Here is a 17,889-nt window from a genome sequence, read left to right as displayed (position 1 = left end):
TATCTGCAAGGAAAATCCTGCAGGCCTTGGGTTTCATGGCATCCTGCATTCTACTAATTTCATATGCCAGACTGCATATGAGGAAACTACAATGGTATCTAAAAAGTGTTTGGACTCAGCATTGCCACAGCCTGGAGACAGTAATTGCACTCATTCCCTGCCTGCAGCAGGAGTTTCGATGGTGGGCAGAGGCCTGTCACCACAACAAGGGTCTGCCATTCGGTTTACCCACAGCCAGACACTGACAACGGATGCATCAGATTATGCCTGGGGGGCCCATATGGCAGGAAAATGTATTCAGGGCACATGGCCTGCAAACCAGATGCATCTTCACATCAATCAAATCAAAAAGAGATGCTAGCTGTTCAAAATGCCCTGACAGCTTTCAAGGACCTGCTTCATCCAGGACAGCTACTGATAAAGATAGACAATACTACGGTCGTGTGGTACATAAACAAGCAGGGAGGTACACATTCCTACCCCTTCTGCAGACAAGCAATGACCTTATGGGACACAACATTGACCTTTCAGGTTCACCTGCAAGCACAATTCCTGCCAGGAAAAACAAATACTCTGGCAGACGAACTAAGCAGAAACCTCATGGATCCCCACGAATGGAAACTGGATCCACAAGTCTTCAGCATGATAACAAGGAAATGGGGATGCCCAGACATAGATCTATTTGCCTCCCCTCACAACTGCCAATTGCAGAGATTTTGCACAAGGATTTATCACAAGCAAGCATGGAAAGTGGACGCCTTATCCTTCAGCTGGAAAAATCTAACAGTATATGCCTTTCCTCCACTGCCTCTCCTTCCCAGGGTACTCCTAAAGGTCAGACAAGAGAAACCAAAAATGATACTGATTGCACCAGACTGGCCACGCCAGCACTGGTACCCAATCCTATAGAGCTTGTCGCAAGGTTCCAGCATGGATATTGCCTCAAACTTCTCACTTGCTGACCCAACAAAACAATCTGATCCTGCACAGCCAACTCAGGACCTTAAATCTGGCAGCATGGCGGATAATGTAGCCATTCAGAACACTCCTCTTTCAAAAGCGGTTATGGATGTTATCTTGGAGGCCAGGAGGCCCAGTACCAGAAAATCTTATGCAGAAAAATGGAAGCGATTCTGTGCTTGGAACCAGGAACAAGGCATTGACACGTGTGTACCAAATATCCCTCAGATTTTGCAGTACCTAACTGAGATGCTGAACAAAGGCCTTTCTTTCTCATCAGTTAAGATTCATGCCTCTGCCATTTCAGCCCGTTATAATACGGAACCACCTATCGTTTCTCATCCTTTAATAAGGCAGTACCTCAGAGGGGCCAAAAACATTAGACCTCCAAGGAGAGCACCAATTCCGGCCTGGGACCTCAATTATGTTTTGGAAAATCTCACACTGCCTCCTTTCGAGCCATCATCAACAGCGGATATAAAATTCTTATCCTGGAAAACAGCTCTTCTCCTAGCAGTAACCTCTGCAAGACGAGTCTTGGAGTTACAAGCACTCATGGCTTTGGAACCTTTTATAATTTTCATCCAGACAGGGTTTCTCTGAGGACAAACCCAACATTTATGCCTAAGGTGGTGTCCAGTGTGGCCCTCAACCAAACCATTCACTTGCCTACCTTTTATCCAAATCCACAGAACAAGGGTGAGAAAATTCTGCATTCTTTGGACATACACAGGCAGTTACGCTTCTACTTGGACAGAACTAAAGCTTTCAGAAAGACTGAGCAACTTTGTGTCATATGCTGCAGGATCACAAGGAAAGGCTATCTCAAAACAGACCATTTCTAAATGAATAGACCATTGCATCCGTTTTTGCTATTTTCAGCATGGCAAATCAGTGCCTAAGGGCATTAGGCCTCATTCCACCAGAGCAGCAGCCTTCCTCAGAGGAGTACCAACCAAAGATATCTTAGAGGCTGCAACTTGGAGTTCAGTACACACTTTCACAAAGCACTACCACTTACCTCTTTACTCTAAGTCCAGAGCAGGCTTTGCCACTGCAGTTCTGCAGGGCCTCATAGCCTCTCCTAGCCCTATTTAGCCCAGCCACCCATCCTCAGCTTTGGGATTCAACCCAAGAGTAATGACTGCAACAGTGAAACACGAACATAGTACAGTTGTGTACCTACCATAAATGTAGATGTTCGAGTGTATTCACTGTTGCAGTCCAGGTTACCCACCCATCATCTCTCTTTTCTTTGCTGGGACTTATCTGCACTTCTCTATCCTATACAACCTATGTGGTTTATTTGCTTGTAGATGAAGAAAATGTTATTTTTGTGCATGCATTTTATTGGCATATTTTTCCAGCCTACCAATTTGGGGCACCTGATATCTGGGGCCAGAAAAACTGAAGAAAATGGCGTCTGCTGTATCTTTTATACCCCTGGCGCACTGACGGGGAAGAGATGGCAGCAATCGACGCCGGACCTAGACTTTGGAATTTTGGCCGACTGAGGGTAGCCTGCCAGCAGGATAACCCAAGAGTAATGACTGCAACAGTGAATACACTCTAACATCTACATTTATGGTAGGTACACAACTGTACTTTGTGTACACTTACCATAAATGTAGATGTTCGAGTGTATTCACTGTTGCAGTCCCTTTTCATTCTAGAGTTTTTCTTTCCTTCTCTCTCTCTCTATACATACATATATATATATAAGTTTTGCTACCTTTTTGGGGGCACCTGACATCTGGGGCTAGAAAAACTAAAGAAAATGGCGTCGGCTGCATGTTTTATACCCCTGACGACCTGACATGGAAGAGGAGACAGCAACCGACGCAGGACCCAAGACTTTGGAATTCAGGCCAACTGAGGGCAACCTGCCAGCAGATTACCTAAACATCATGACTGCAACAGTGAATACACTCCTCTTCTTTTCCTGGTTAGGGGTCGCCACAGCGGATCATCTGTCCACTCATAATTGGCAGTGGAATTTTACGGTGCCGAGTTGTCAGCCCGGCACCCAACCTTACATCTACATTTATGGTAAGTGTACACAACTGTACTTTTTCGAGTTTTAGAACCAAAGTCTTCAACCTAAAGCTAAGTACCCCGTTGGGAAAACATTTTCTTGCTCCTTACCGATGTCAGTAAAAGTTAATTGTATTACTTGTGGGAAGCAAATACCTCATAAGGATTTTCATTTGTACTGTATTCCTTGCCTAGGCCCTGACCACAACGTGCCTTGCTGTCGGTTTTGTGTTAAATTTAACCAACGCACTATTAAGCATCTGTATATTTTTGCATCTAAATATTTTGGCTCAAGATTTAACTATCCAGAAATGTCGTCGGTTAGCAATCAGACTACCGGAATTCACAAAAAAATGCAAAGAATACCGTCTAGATCCAAAACAGATGACGAAGCTTCTCCTAAGTCTGTCGCCGGTTCGCTGGTACTCAGTGAGGCACTTTCACAGCTCCTGATGCCCGCTACTTTTGATTCACAGGGCTCTAGTGAGACCCATTCAGTATGCCGCGAGGTACTTTAAGTATTGAACCCACGGATGTTTCTACCTTAGGTGGGTCTGGAGCTGCTGAGCAGGCACCGGCTTCTGAGGGTATTTTCAGGCCTAAAGATTTATATATTAATCCGACGCCATTTTCAAAAACAACACCAAAACCAACTTCTATGTCTAAAAAACTGATGCATGGGCCACGTGCACATGCCCCTATGCATAAAAAAAAAACGATCAAAATGGCTGAGAATTTAATTACCTTGATCAGGGGTTCCCAACCCCCCTGCTAAGAGGCCTATGCAAGGCACTGATTATGAATCTTCAGAACAGGTTTCCATTTCTTCTGGTTCCTCTTCTGATCAGGACTTATCTATTCCACCTTATGAGGACTCTGATGCAGAGGAATCCATCCCTTCTGCTTTTCCTCCTGAGGATTTTTCTTGTGGAGAAACTTTGCATTTTCATTGGGAGAGTCAGGATTTTTCAGAATCCAAAAAGAGGCTTAGGGATTTCCTCCTTCCTCAACATAGGCCTTTGGCTAAACCTCCTGTTCTAGACATTGTTGATGATTTCTCAGAGTCCAGCATTGCTCCTGATTCCCTGCCTCTGTCTCCTAGTAAGCCAGACAGATATTACAGGGTTCCTGACTCCCACAAATTTCTTTTTAAAAATCCTACTGCTGACCTTGAAACAATTTCTTCCTTTCCCAAGGGTGTTAAGGCTTCTACTGCTAAAAATCCTACACTTTCTGATAAAGACTCCAGGGTGCTGGATAGATGAGGGTAAGAAGGATTTACACGTCTGCAACCCTGGCAGTCATGGCTTTAAACTGTCAATTTCATATTCTTAAATAGCAGCAGAATGTCATGGGCTTACTTAAACAGAAAATTAAGTTGATTTCTGACTGTGTAGAAAATAGAGTTATAGGATTTATTGCTTTCAGCTGAACAAGTTGGAAAGCATACTTTGCAATGTGGTTTTGATTCCTTTGAGGCCTCCTGCAGGGCTGCTGTAACTGGATCTGTGGTAAGAAGGCATGCTTGGCTCAAGGAGCAAAATCTGCCTTATCATGTTAAAGCAAAATTGTTGGATGCTCCTTTACAATAGGACAGTCTATTTGGTAATAAGGCAGAAGAAGTTTTGAAAATGATGGAAGATAAAGCTAAATCTATGCAAACTGTAAAAGATTTCCTACAAGTGCAGCCATCCAGGTTCAGTAGGCACTGGCCTACTAAGAATTGGTCCTTTCCAATACCCACCAGAGCCGCTCTAGTCAAACCTAGACACTCCAAAGGGTCCATGTTTCAGTCACAAGGAACTTGCAGAACAAAACAATGGGGTGCCTCCACCTCCAAATCTGGAAGTAGCAAGGCACCTACCTACGGTAAACAGTCTCAGTGACTTTCGTCTGCCATTTCCAAGCACTTATCTTTTGACAGCCCCTTTGGGGGGCAAACTAGCACTTCATGCACAAATTTGGCATCTAATTACCCAGGATAAGTGGGTTTTAAATATAGTATCCCAGGGATACAGATTTCATTTCCACATGTTGCCAATTCCAAATGGATGGCCAGATCTGCCTCCAAGTCAGTGGGCAGAGGCCCAGAAACAAGTTATGTCCCTCCATGAATATGGGGGCTATTCAAACAGTACCAGAAAAGGGACAAGGTTTTTCAAGACTTTTCCTGGTACCCAGAAAAGACAATGGCGTCCAATTCTGGACTTATCCATTTTAAATACTTTCCTGGACATTCCACAATTCAAGATTCTGACTCTACAACAGTTACTGCCTATGCTAGGCATGGATGCCTGGTTGGTAACTCTAGACTTAAAAGCGGCCTACCTGCATATCCTAATCCGAGAATCCTGCAGAAGATACCTCCGCTTCATAGCAGGCTATTTGCATTACCAGTTCTCTGCACTGCCCTTTGGCTTATCTACTGCGCCCATGGTCTACACCATAAATGAAAAGTAATCACAACTGGTACCCTCTCAAAAAATTACATTCCTGGGTGCAAGCTTGAATACAACTGCCCAGATGGCTTACCTCACGCCAGACAAATCTAATTGATGACTTCAAACAAGTGGCCACAAAAACCCAGTTATCTGCAAGACAAATTCTGCAGAACCTGGGGTTCATGGCTTCCTGCATTCTTCTAATTCCATATGCAAGACTGCATATTAGGAAACTTCAATGGTACCTAAAAAGCTTATGGAGTCAACATTGTCACAGCCTGGAAACAATGATTCCTGTCATTCCTTGCCTGCAGCAAGAGTTCCTTTGGTGGGCAGAGGCCTGCCACAAAAACAAGGGACTGCCATTCACTCCACCCCCTGCTGCCCAAACCCTAACTACAGATGCATTAGACTATGCTTGGGGGCGCATCTGGCAGGGAAATGCATTCAGGGCAAGTAGAGCCCAAATCAAATGCACCTACATGTCAATCAGAAAGAGATGCTAGCTGTAGAGAATGCTCTGACAGCCTTCAAGGACTACCTTCATCCAGGACAACTACTGATAGACAAGACAACACCACAGTCATGTGGTACATAAACAAGTGGGGGGGGTACACATTCCTACCCCCTTTGCAGACTAGCCATGGCATTGTGGAACACTGCCTTGACTTACAAATACATCTACAAGCTCAATTCCTGCCAGGAAAGCTAAATACTCTGGCAGACTAACTAAGCAGAAATCTTATGGACCCACACGAATGGAAACTGGAACCACAAGTTTTCAACATGTTGACATGCAAATGGGGGAGCCCAGACCTAGATCTTTTTGCCTCACCCCAGAACTATCAGTTGGACAAATTCTGCACAAGAATTCATCACAAAAAACTTGGAAAGTGGATGCTCTATCATTCAGCTGGAAAAACTTAGTCTATGCTTTTCCCCCTCTGCCTCTGCTCTTCAAAGTCCTACTAAAAGTCAGACAGGACAAACTAAAAATTTTTCTGATTGCTCCATTCTGGCCTCACCAGCACTGGTATCCACTCCTGCACAATGTGTCGCACCTTCCTCCGTGGCACCTACCTCAGACACCTCCCATCCTGTCTCAGCAGAACTATCAAATTCTGCACACTCAGCTCCAAACTTTGAATGTTGCAGCATGGCTAATCATCTAATTTCACCCTTGGCATCTCTCAGCAAACCTGTGATGGATGTCATTTTGGAGGCTAGAAGGCCTAGTACTAGAAAATCTTATGCTGACAATTGGAAAAGATTCTGTGCCTGGAACCAATCACAAGGAATAAGCACAGCAATGCCCAGTATTCCCCAGATTCTGCAAAACTTAACTGAGATGCTTCACAAGGGCCTATGTTTTTCTTCCATAAAAATCCATGCCTCTGCCATTTCAACTCATTACAACACAGAACCTCACCTCTTTTCTCATCCTGTGCTAAAGCAATATCTGAGGGGCCAAAAATTTAAGACCTCCCAGGAGAGCACCAAATCCTGCATGGGACCTCAGTTTTGTTTTGGAAAAACTCACTCTACCTCCTTTTGAGCCAGCTGCTACTGCGGACCTAAAATTTCTCTCTGAAAACTGCTTTCCGTATAGCAGTCACTTCAGCTAGAAGGATTTCAGTATCACAGGCTTTTATGGCAGTGGAGCCTTTCATTATTTTTTATTCGGACAGGGTGGTTCTCAGGACCAATCCATCCTTTATGCCTAAGGTGGTATCCAGTGTGGCTCTTAATCAGACCATTCATCTGCCAGCTTTCTTCCCCAATCCACAGAACAAGGATGAGCAGATTCTGCATTCATTGGATGTACACAGACAACTTAGATTCTACTTAAACAGGACAAAATCTCTAAGAAAATCTGAACAACTATTGGTGGCATTTTGTGCAGGGGCAGAGGGAAAGACTATTTCAAAGCAGACTATTCCCAAATGGATAAGCCATTGTATTCATTTCTGCTATATGCACCATGGTAAAACTATCCCCAAGGGGATCATATCATTCCATCAGGGCTGCATCTACATCTGCAGCCTTTCTCAGAGGGGTTCCTACCAGAGACATTCTTGAAGCTGCTACCTGGAGCTCAATTCATACGTTCGCCAGACCATTACCATTTACCTCTCTTCTCTAAATCCAGAGCTGGCTTTGCCACTGCTGTCCTGCAGGGCCTTATAGCTGCTCCTAATGCTGTATAAATCCATTCTCTTTACCATAGCTTTGGGATTCTACCCAAATGTAATGACTGCAGCAGTGAAACACGAAGAACATAGTACAGTTGTGTACACTTATCATAAATATGGATGTTTGCGTGTATTCACTGTTGCAGTCCTGGTTACCCCTCCCTCCAGCCCCCTGTTTTTCTCTTACTATACCTCTCCTTTATTTTACTATGATTAAAAGCCTTTTGTTTGGAGGTATATGTTTTGTGTTTTAAATTATATATGCATATATATATATGTATGTATATATACACACATACATTATATATATATATATATATATATATATATATACACACACACACACACACACACATATATATATATATATATATATATATATATATATATATATATATATATATTTTGCTCCCCATTTGGGGGGCATCTGACATCTGGGGCAAGAAAAACTGATGTAATGGCGTCGGCTGCATGTTTTATACCCCTGACGACCTGATGTCATGGAAGAAGGGGACAGCAACCAACGCAGGACGCAAGACTTTGTTAATCAGGCCTACTGAGGGCACCCTGCCAGCAGATTACCTAAATGTAATGACTGCAACAGTGAATACACTCTTTATGGTAAGTGTACACAACTGTACTTTGCAGTCCTAGTTACCCTCCCTGCATCCCCCTGACTTCTATTGGCTATACCTCTTTTTTTTTTTTTTTTTTTTGTTTACTACGCTTAAAGCTTTTTGGTGTATTTGCTTTTTTGTCGGAGGTGTAAGCTTATACATATATTTACTTCCCATTATGGGGGCACCTGCTATCTGGGGCAAGAAATACTGATGTAATGGCGTCAACTGCATACTTTATACCCCTGACTGTCTGATGTCATGGAAGATGAGATAGCAACCGACACAGGACCTAAGACTTTGATAATCAGGCCAACTGTGAGGGCTACTGCAAGCAGATAACCCAAATGTGATTACTGCAACAGTGAATACACTCTTAACATCTACATTTATGGTAAGTTTACACAACTGTACTTTTTTACAGCTAGTGAGGTTTATATTTATTGGCCTGAATAGCACCAGTAAAGACTTGTGAAAAGTAAAGTGAGGGGAGTTCAGAAGCCATTTAGCTGCATGTCCGTAAGGAGTAATTTTTATATGTCCCGTCTACCTCCTTCAAAGGAGATTTAAGGTATTATGCAATGGGGACATACTGATGTGCCTACATCTTTACTATTTTTGCTTATTTGGCTTTTCTGTGTGATCTGTTTACTTGTTGCTTTGATCCTCCTTTTTGGTAAGTGTGATAGGCTGTCTTAAGATCAAGACTGGAACTGGGTAAAAATCCTCTGAGAGATTTGAGGAATTTGCACACTTGTAAGCATGAAAAATTGAGATTTAATTTTTAAATGTTTTTTTTTTTTATTTTAAACCTGAACAAACACTGAGCCACTTTATTTTGTACACTTGCATTTTCACCCTGCTGTTTGTTTATCATTAACCCTTGTCCATTTCTGCCCATTTGTTCCCTGTCACTGGTGTGAAGATTTGCCAGTAAGGGCTTTCATTCAAATAACAATCATGGGGTGGTTTGAAATAGTTCTTCAGTTCGCAAGGGATGATGTCAGCAAATGGCTCTGCTTCCAACCCTGAAACACAGGAAGAGTGGTTTGTGCTAACCAAGCACCTGCAACCTTTCCCTCCCAGTCTCTGTCAGGGCTTCATTCCTTTACGTTATACTACTAAACAACTATTTTATAGTGGAGATAGTTTAATTTTTATTTTTTACTGTTCATTTGTCCGTCTTTATCATTAGAAAGGACTTCTAAACAAATTGACTGCTGAACTGCAGTGGTCTTAACATAACAGTACAATCAGGAGAAAACAGGGAAGGGAAGCCTTTGAAGACCATTACAATTTGCGGGTATCCCACCTCTGTTAATTTTGTTTTAATTGAAATGATCTGACTGGACAAGACCCCTTCTTCCAGAGGAAATCCAGGGAGAAAAGGTGCACGTGAACACTTTAGAGAAATATAGAAAATTCCACAGAAACATTAATAGTTGCTTACACAAACAACAAAGAGTAAAGTAGTACTTTCAGTATACAACAACAGAGAAGTATTGTCAGTTACAGTGTAGATTTTATGATCAGGTCTTTGATCAATGCAAACTTTTGCTTTGAGATGTGGAAATTCACCCTGAGTGACGTAAGGCTTGAGATGTGAATCTTGAAAGCTATGTTGAGTGGTACATAGTTATGAATGGAGAAACCAATCATTCTTGGTATGTAGAGCTTCAGTTGTACTCGTAGAGAGGAAAAACGTGAAGGTGCGTAGAGTGTTTTGCAGCCTTGAAAGCTTTAAAACTCTTAACCCTACCACACTGCCAGAAGCTAAGTACAGTTAAGGTGTTAAACACGTCGGTCTGCTAGTGTCTGCGTGGCAGCATGAAGAGTTTTACCTTTTTGAAAGGTGTTACCATTTCATGATGCGTTTTGATGATGGATGGATGTACTTTGGTTTGAACTTGTGGTTGAAGCTAGGAATATAGTTGCTTCCCTCATTAAAAGTTTCGCTGGTTTGAGGGCTGCTTGAGGCTTTTGGGCCAGAATTTGCCATTTTCTAGTGAGACTAAATCATAACAGCTCTGAAAGGAGTACAACAAAATTTTAACCACCTTGTCAGAGGCATGACGAGCTTTGTTTTTTTTTTTTTTCCCTCCCCCGAGACTTGCATGATGATCCAGTGAGCTCCATAAACTGCACAAGAGTCTTAGGGAAGGATGTGGTTCGTGAAATGGATTCAAGAAATTCCCTTGAAGAACATTGCTGTCTGCGTGTGTTCATAATTCTCAACTGTACAGATATTTGCAAAATGTCCAGATTTTTGCTTCATATTTTTGGTCTGCTCCTCATAAAATTTTGTTTTTGGCAAATCCCTGTCAAATTGAGGATTAAAGTAAAAAAATGATAGACATTTGAGTTACAGACTTCATACTCTTCAGAAAAATCATGGTAAAGCCGAATCTGTTCTCTCAACTTTCTATGTTAATTTGTTTGTGTCTTTCGGCTTTTCCCGGTTAGGGGTCGCCACAGCGGAACTCCGGTCCGCTAACGATTGGTAGTTGATTTTTACATGCCGAATTACCAGCCCTGATGCACAACCTTCAACGAAGGTATGCCCGTTCACGCATGTCTCCACACAGAAGACGCTCTAGCTGAGAATCGAATCGGACAGCGTCTTACTGTGAGGCGACAGCACTACCGCAGCACCACCACTGCGGGGATCAACTTTCTGTGTTAATAAGAGTGATATTTAATAAGTGTCCCTATTTTTGGGCCTTTGTCGTCGTCCCCCCCCCCGCATTATATATGGCTTTGTCCAGATTTCTCGGTCTTAGAGGTTGAGAGGTATGCCTGTGCGTGCGCGTATTATGTACGTCGACCCATCGAAATAGTTTCCACGAAACATAATCAGGCGATTTCCTTTTTGCGAAAGTGCATTTTTTCGAAAATGCACTTTTTCGAAAAGGCAACTAAGCGAACAGCAACGGGAACTGTTGCATAGATCGCAGCACAGCAGGGATAAGGGAATATTCCCTTTTTCCCCACTGTACTGCGATCTGAGTGAGGCTATAAAATTAGTGGAATGTGGAAGGTGCAGCCCCCCCCACATTGAGGGGTGGAGGGGGGCATGCCGCTGCATAAATGTGGTTAGTGTTTTTTTTGTGATTTTTTTTTTTTTTTTGTTTCTTGTGAAAGTGCATTTTTGAAAAAATGCATTTTAGTGAAAGAGTTTGCCTGTTTCGTTGAAATGTAGTTTCGATGCGTGAAAGTAGACATTATATATATGTATGTGTGTGTGCGTGTGTATATGTGTGTGTGTGTGTGTATGTATGTATGTGTGTATATATATATATATATATATATATATATATATATATATTTGTGTCTTTTGGCTTTTCCCTATTAGGGGTCGCCACAGCGGAACTCCGGTCCGCTAATGATTGGTAGTGGATTTTTACGTACCCTTTTACCAGCCCTGACACACAACCTTCAACGAAGGCACACCCCATTCACGTATGCCTCCACACAGAAGACGCTCTAGCTGAGAATCAAACGGGACAACGTCTTGCTATGAGGCGACAACGCTACCGCAGCACCGCCACCACGGTATGTGTGTGTGTGTGTGTGTGTATATATACATATATATATATATATATATATATATATATATATATGTAAAATATCAACATGTCTTGAGGTCAAAATGCTGGTAGCTGGTTGTCAGAGGTAGTAGCACAGTGGAGATTGGGATTTTGCCCTTTTCTGTTTATAGTGTGATCTCAGAGTTGATATAAATAATTAGCAAGGGGTGGTGTGTGGTATGTGAACCGGCTCTTAACTCGCCCCTTGCATAAAATGTTTAAACTTTTGGGGGGGGGGGCAGTGTTTTTAGGTTCAAACGTTTATTCAGTATTTTAATAGGAATTCATATGTATGGGATTATCTAAAATTAACTAAACGGCATAAGATCTATTAGATACGTTTCAGCTATTTTTCTTGACTCAAAAACATGAAAACACACACTTGACAAAATCAAAGTTATACTTTGAAGGCTTTATGCCCTTTCCTCATTGTGCGATCTTAGAGTTACTATATATAATGAGCAGGGGGTGTGTGTGAAGCCCCCCTCCATGCGTTGTGCACAGAGCTTGCTCCACTGCTGAAGCATTTTCAGATGTGGTTAGATTTTGTTGTGTATTTAAGACATTTTTAAGTTTATATTTTTTTGTTTAGATAATTTTTCGGTAATCCTAACACACACGCACACGCACGCACACACACACACACACTCTCTAATGATTTCCAGTGGTCTGGTGAGAATTTTAATTTAGTGATGCTTGTTTTTTGTGGAGAGGTACTAAACTGAAAAAAAAAACATCTCCTCATTGGAAAATACATGAATATAATCTGCTGAAAAGTAGAGCCAGGAACATCTTTCAAGATGCTTATGAATCTGTTTGCATAGCACTTCAGCAGAAGATTCCATATGAAATAGTAAAGGCTTAAAGTTTTAGGTGCAGTTCAATTCTCAGGAATGTTAAACTACAAGGATCTTTATGAATTGCTTAGTTGGTTTAAATGTTGGTTCAGTGGATACGCTGTTAAAAACCCAGTTGATCAAAGTTTTCTTTAAAGAAGCTTTTCTTAATTTTCTTAGTTTAGTTTGATAATTAAGTTAGTTTTCTGATTAAAATGTAAATTCATTTTCTGCTTAAAATGTGTAGTGTTGGTCAACAAGCAGTGGTGCCCAACATGCTGCACCTACTGTTTCTTTCATGATGGCAAATGGTAAGTTTTGCCTCTGCAGCTAATATTCTGTAAACACTAGTTCTGTGGTAACTCTTATCTAATGGCATCACTCTGTACAGATTGTGTTGAAAACCATTCTAGAGATTTGAAAATTGCACTGTTTAATAGTATAATTCCATCTGTTAATTTGTGTATTCTGAAAGTTGGGTAGAGCTTTAAGGATTTTGTATACAAGAGGGTACTTCTCTAAATTGAATTGTCTGTTTAAGCTTGAATGTTTTTATTTAATCTTTTGTGAACAGGTCGATGACTCTTCCACATCTATTTCTCTGGCCCAGCTTTCAAAGGTATATATTTTTTGATGTCCATTTATCAGTGAGCAGTTTTGCCAATTGAGTTGCCTTTTAATATTTAAGTTGCACATGTATATGCTTAATAGCCAGTAATGTTTTATACTTTGTAGCAGTTTTAATTTCATTTCAGCAAATGTTACTTCTGCTGTTTGCATGCATTTCTGTATTTTGCAAAAAGTAGTTGTGTTTGTAAAAGGGGAGTACCTTGTCAGCCTCCTAATATTTACAGTGTGGTTCACCATCAAGAAAATGAGAAAAAGCGTGTAACACTACTTTGATTTTGCATCTGTTCATTCGGATATCTGAAACGAAATTTGTGAGAGCTCAAGTAATTTCGAAGTTACTTGACTGCTAACATGGACTTTACCAACTTGCCAAAATGACTGTACTTCGTGTTTTCTCTTCTGGATGGACTTCAGCAGCTGCCAGCTGTTCTGTTATTGGCTGACAACTTCATTTATTTAAAATGTACTGGAAAATTCTCAGTATTTGTATTGTTTGCTCTGTGTTAAGAACTGTGTGATACATAAGTATCTGGCACTGTTACAGGGATGCTGTCGGACATGGCTGCATTTTTGTAAACTGTTCAGCACATTTATATTGTAAACAATGTTCATGGTGATGGCCTTTTTGTAATGTAACTTAGGTTGATGAAATGCTTTTCACATTAAAATGTTTTTGTCTCTCAAGTTGGAAACATTTTGAATGTACTTGATTAACCCTGATTTTGATCATGCAAACTGAGAAGGCACTTTATTTTTTGCTTTATTTCTTGTAATGTAAATTTAATTGCCTGCGTTTACTAATGAGAAGCTCACTTGGAAATGTGAGATGGCTGTTCTGTATTGTGATGCTTACCATATATTTGAGTCTGATCTGGGTTTCTTAAAGTGCTGCTAGCATTTAGTGTCTCCAGTTGCAGCTTTCAAGTACTGGTAGAGTACGTTAGTGAAGTCTTAAGCCCCCACTCTCTCTCTCACGCACACACACACTAGCTGAAAATAGTTTGTACATCTGTATACCTTGTTGAGGCAGTTACTGCTGAACCATTTGTATTGTGCACTGTGAACATGATTTTAAGTGCCTTATGCACTTCAGGAGCGGCCTTAGGTCAGCCAGTGTTGTATGCCGTGTGGCCCCCACACACACCACCCAGTGCCCCATCCTGGTCTACCGAAACCAAATAAATACCGGAAAAGTGCCCCTGCTAGAGCTGTGCCTTAGGCAGCCACCTAGTTGGCCTATGCACTTTAAGTGCTTCTGCAAACTGTGTAATATGGTTTGTAAGAGGAGGCTGCTGTCACTGAACCCCGCCTATTTCTTAAGCAGGCTTTAAGTGAACCAGCTCTTTTAGAGTAACTATTAAGGAATTTGGCAGCTTGGGAAAAAGCAGTAGTGTTAAGGTAAATCTTTATATGAATTGAAAAGGGCACCATTTCAAGTATTTTTCAGGTCTCAGTGCTGGTTGGTGTGTGAGGTAAATGTCACTGTTGCTCGTAAATCTTTTGACAGGAGTTGAGCTGCATTTACATAGATCATATGAAAGGTGCCACTGCACAGTTCATGTAACAATGGCCAGCATTCTCTGGTCACTGTAATGTATAATAGATAAAATCTGGTATTCATAGTAGACCTAATGCACAGTAGAACATTCCATGCTGTATTTTTCTAACATATTCATTTCATTGTTAGTACTTGATTTAGAACAGCAGCTTTTGCGGTCAGTCTTTTCCTGCCTTTTTTGCCAGAACATCTAAGTAGTCATGGCACTGGTAGAAATTCTGAAGCATTTTGTGATTTGCTTTTTAGTTTGATTTTACTTTTCCCAGCTTATACTGTACTGTCCATTGTTCAAGCCCATTTTCCCCATTTCTTCTGAGTTTGTCTGTAGTTTATTCTTAACCGAGTTCGAGGTTTATTGTGGCCTGTAAGAGTTGTGTGCTTTTAGTAGGAACCTAGACAAAAACTTTAATTTCAGTGTTGCCAGAAAGGAACACCTCCACCTCATTTTGAGCTTTGTAGTGGATCCTGATTTCCTTTGGCCTAGGGATTCCTTCATTTATTTTTCTGTGCTCACTTTATCGATGCCAGAGTTTGGGAGAGTTAGAGACTATCCTAGCACTCATTAGGATGCAAGGCACAGAAAATAATCATGGGAAAGGATAGTCATTTGAAAGATATGCAGCCAAATAGCAAGCAGACATACAGGCAGTGTAGAAGATCACTGTTTCGCAACCACCCCAGCTTGTAAGTAGATGAATGTGTTTTTTTTCTTGTGCGTTTGGGATGTTGCTATCTTTCTTAAATCATTTGCTTTTAATGTGTTCAAGATTCAGTCCCTCTGTGGACTTCTCCAAAAAAAAAAAATCTGACTTAAATAAGACTGGTCTTAAGTCCTGCTCCTTCAAGACCAGTTAGATTCTAATAGTGTCTCCATTAAAACATTACCTGCAGCTGACTTAGTATTGTCAGGGCAGAATAAAAAATTATTTTCCTGATAAGCCTTTTTTTCCAGTTTTTGTCCAGGCTGTAAAGTTTCATGTCTTTCTGATCATGGCGTTGAGTGTTGTAAATAGGAATACATCTGATATGACTTGCTTAGCTTAGAGATCTTCTCTGGTCTTAAGCATATGTTACACAAAGGTCCTTAACAGCCTTTCCATATTGGTCAAGAGGGGAGGTGTTTTAGTGATGTGATTTACAGACCAAGATATTGTCACGTGTATGGAGATTGTTATTTATGCAGCCCCCTTGCATTTTTTGTGACATCTAATTATAGTTGTGAAATGGGCAGAAAGTCTCTAAATGAGATCACTGCATTTGGAGATTATCTCACTTTTGCAGTAGCCTATGAAAAGTGTCCTGGCAGGGACAGAGCACCCGGCCAGTTTTATAAAGCTGTAATTCCTCTCCATTCCACTTACTGACTTACTGTGGTTACTGATAGGCTGTAGCCTTTTTGGAGGGAGGTAAATTTTCAGAATTTTCCTTCCATTCCAAGAAGTATCTCCGTGGCTACAGAGGCGTAGCAGTCTATCAAAAGCTTTCTGCCTGATAGGCAAGACCCCATTTGGGAACCTCTTCTGTCAGATGTTTTTTATTGAATTTTTATGGCATTTATTTGATGTACCTTAACATAAAAAAAGTTTGCAGTATTCCACCTTAAGAATTTAATTTTTTGTCATGGTCATTTCATTTGTGCTTCCACACTGATTACTTGCCTTATTTTGCAGTTGTTGAAAACTGATTTTATGAATGTGTGTGGGCTGTGCTTTTACAGTCAGATTGTGTATTGCTCCTGTTTTTGATGGAATTGAACAGTTTCTCATTTCTGAGGTAATAAATGTTCTGTGATATTTCTGACAAAAAGTTTAAGCTGTAGTGCTTTACTGGTGCCTACTTCTCTGGGTATTACTGAGCTTTACTGTACCAGCAATCATGTTTCTTTTGCTTCTGTGATGAAGATTTGTTGTGTAGCAAGAATTTTTCTGATTTGAAGCCTAAAATTCTTAATTCTTCACTTAGCCCAGTTGTGGTATTTGGCCTGTGACTACACAAGATCCTTAACAGTGGGATAGCTAAGGTAAACTGATGCATGGAGTTTCTAGGATTTTTCAAGTACCCAGGTTCTCCCTTAACAAGGCAATTTTCATGCGTTGAGGGCAGAACAATCAGTAATCAAAGTCTAAAAACAAGCAGGCCCCTAAAAGAAAATGGCACAAGGATAACTCTTCCAAACAAAAAGAAACTTTTCCAAAAATCTAATGAATTACTATGCCAGGATCTGATCATCTTACCCACACCTCCTGACCCTTTTACCCTACCTCTCTTCCACCGACTGACCCTCAGTCCTGTAGCCAGGGGTCAGACAGTTTCTATCAGATGGATGTTGAAGATTACTCAGAAAGGATTCTCTTGGCAGTGGATGAACTTTCCTCCTCCTTTAAGGGTCTTTTAAATCACTTGTCATATCTCTGGTTTCACTTGACCCTACAAAAGTCTTGTCGCAACCCTCTCGTAAAATTATTTTTTGAGGTGTCTGATGTCCCGACTGAAATCACTGTTGCAGTATTCCTGACATAGGTGTTGGCACATCTAACGTCCGGCCAGGATACCAAAGCTTTGCCTTTCCTAGGTCAGATGTCCACATGACTTCAGCTGATATGCGTTGAGGTATATAGATGGACATACAAGCATGGGTCCTCAGACTTTCTCACGGTCAGCCCGAACTCTGGTCGTGCACCTGTCAGATTGTTTTGGTCCTTGGTACCTTTGCTTCAATTGTACCTTTGCTTCAATCGTTTGTCTAGATAAGTTCCCCATTGGGAAAACTTCCTTTTTATCTTACAGTACTGTGTTGAAAAGTTGTAGATGTCTGCAAGTAGGGATAAGCACAAGTACAGTAGACAGATTTTATACAGGGATTTGCATGTCATGTTTTTTGTGCCTAGTCCTGGAACACTCACAGAAATTGCTTAATCTGTCAATTGTTTGTTCCCAAAACCCTTAGATTGAGGCTTTCTATTCTCAACACTTTTCTCGAGACCCAGAGTCTTAAACGTTTGATGCAGTCCAAGATGGCTGACTATGTCCTCAG

General features: G+C 41.1%; 1 protein-coding gene across 1 annotated transcript in view; it reads left to right on the top strand.

Moving 5' to 3' along the window:
• Positions 1-17,889, top strand: part of RBBP6 (RB binding protein 6, ubiquitin ligase) — a 2,624,906-nt gene that overhangs the window by 847,795 nt on the left and 1,759,222 nt on the right. Inside the window, exon 5 of the mRNA XM_044089398.1 lies at positions 13,242-13,286. Within this exon, the coding sequence (XP_043945333.1) occupies positions 13,242-13,286 (45 nt within the window). The remainder of the gene's footprint in view (positions 1-13,241; positions 13,287-17,889) is intronic.

Source organism: Protopterus annectens, chromosome 12.part0 (assembly GCF_019279795.1).
Source record: "Protopterus annectens isolate FY-2018-M chromosome 12.part0, PAN1.0, whole genome shotgun sequence".
Lineage (NCBI taxonomy): Eukaryota > Metazoa > Chordata > Ceratodontiformes > Protopteridae > Protopterus > Protopterus annectens.
Note: the sequence above shows the minus strand (reverse complement) of the source record. Positions and strands in the feature narration are given on the sequence as shown.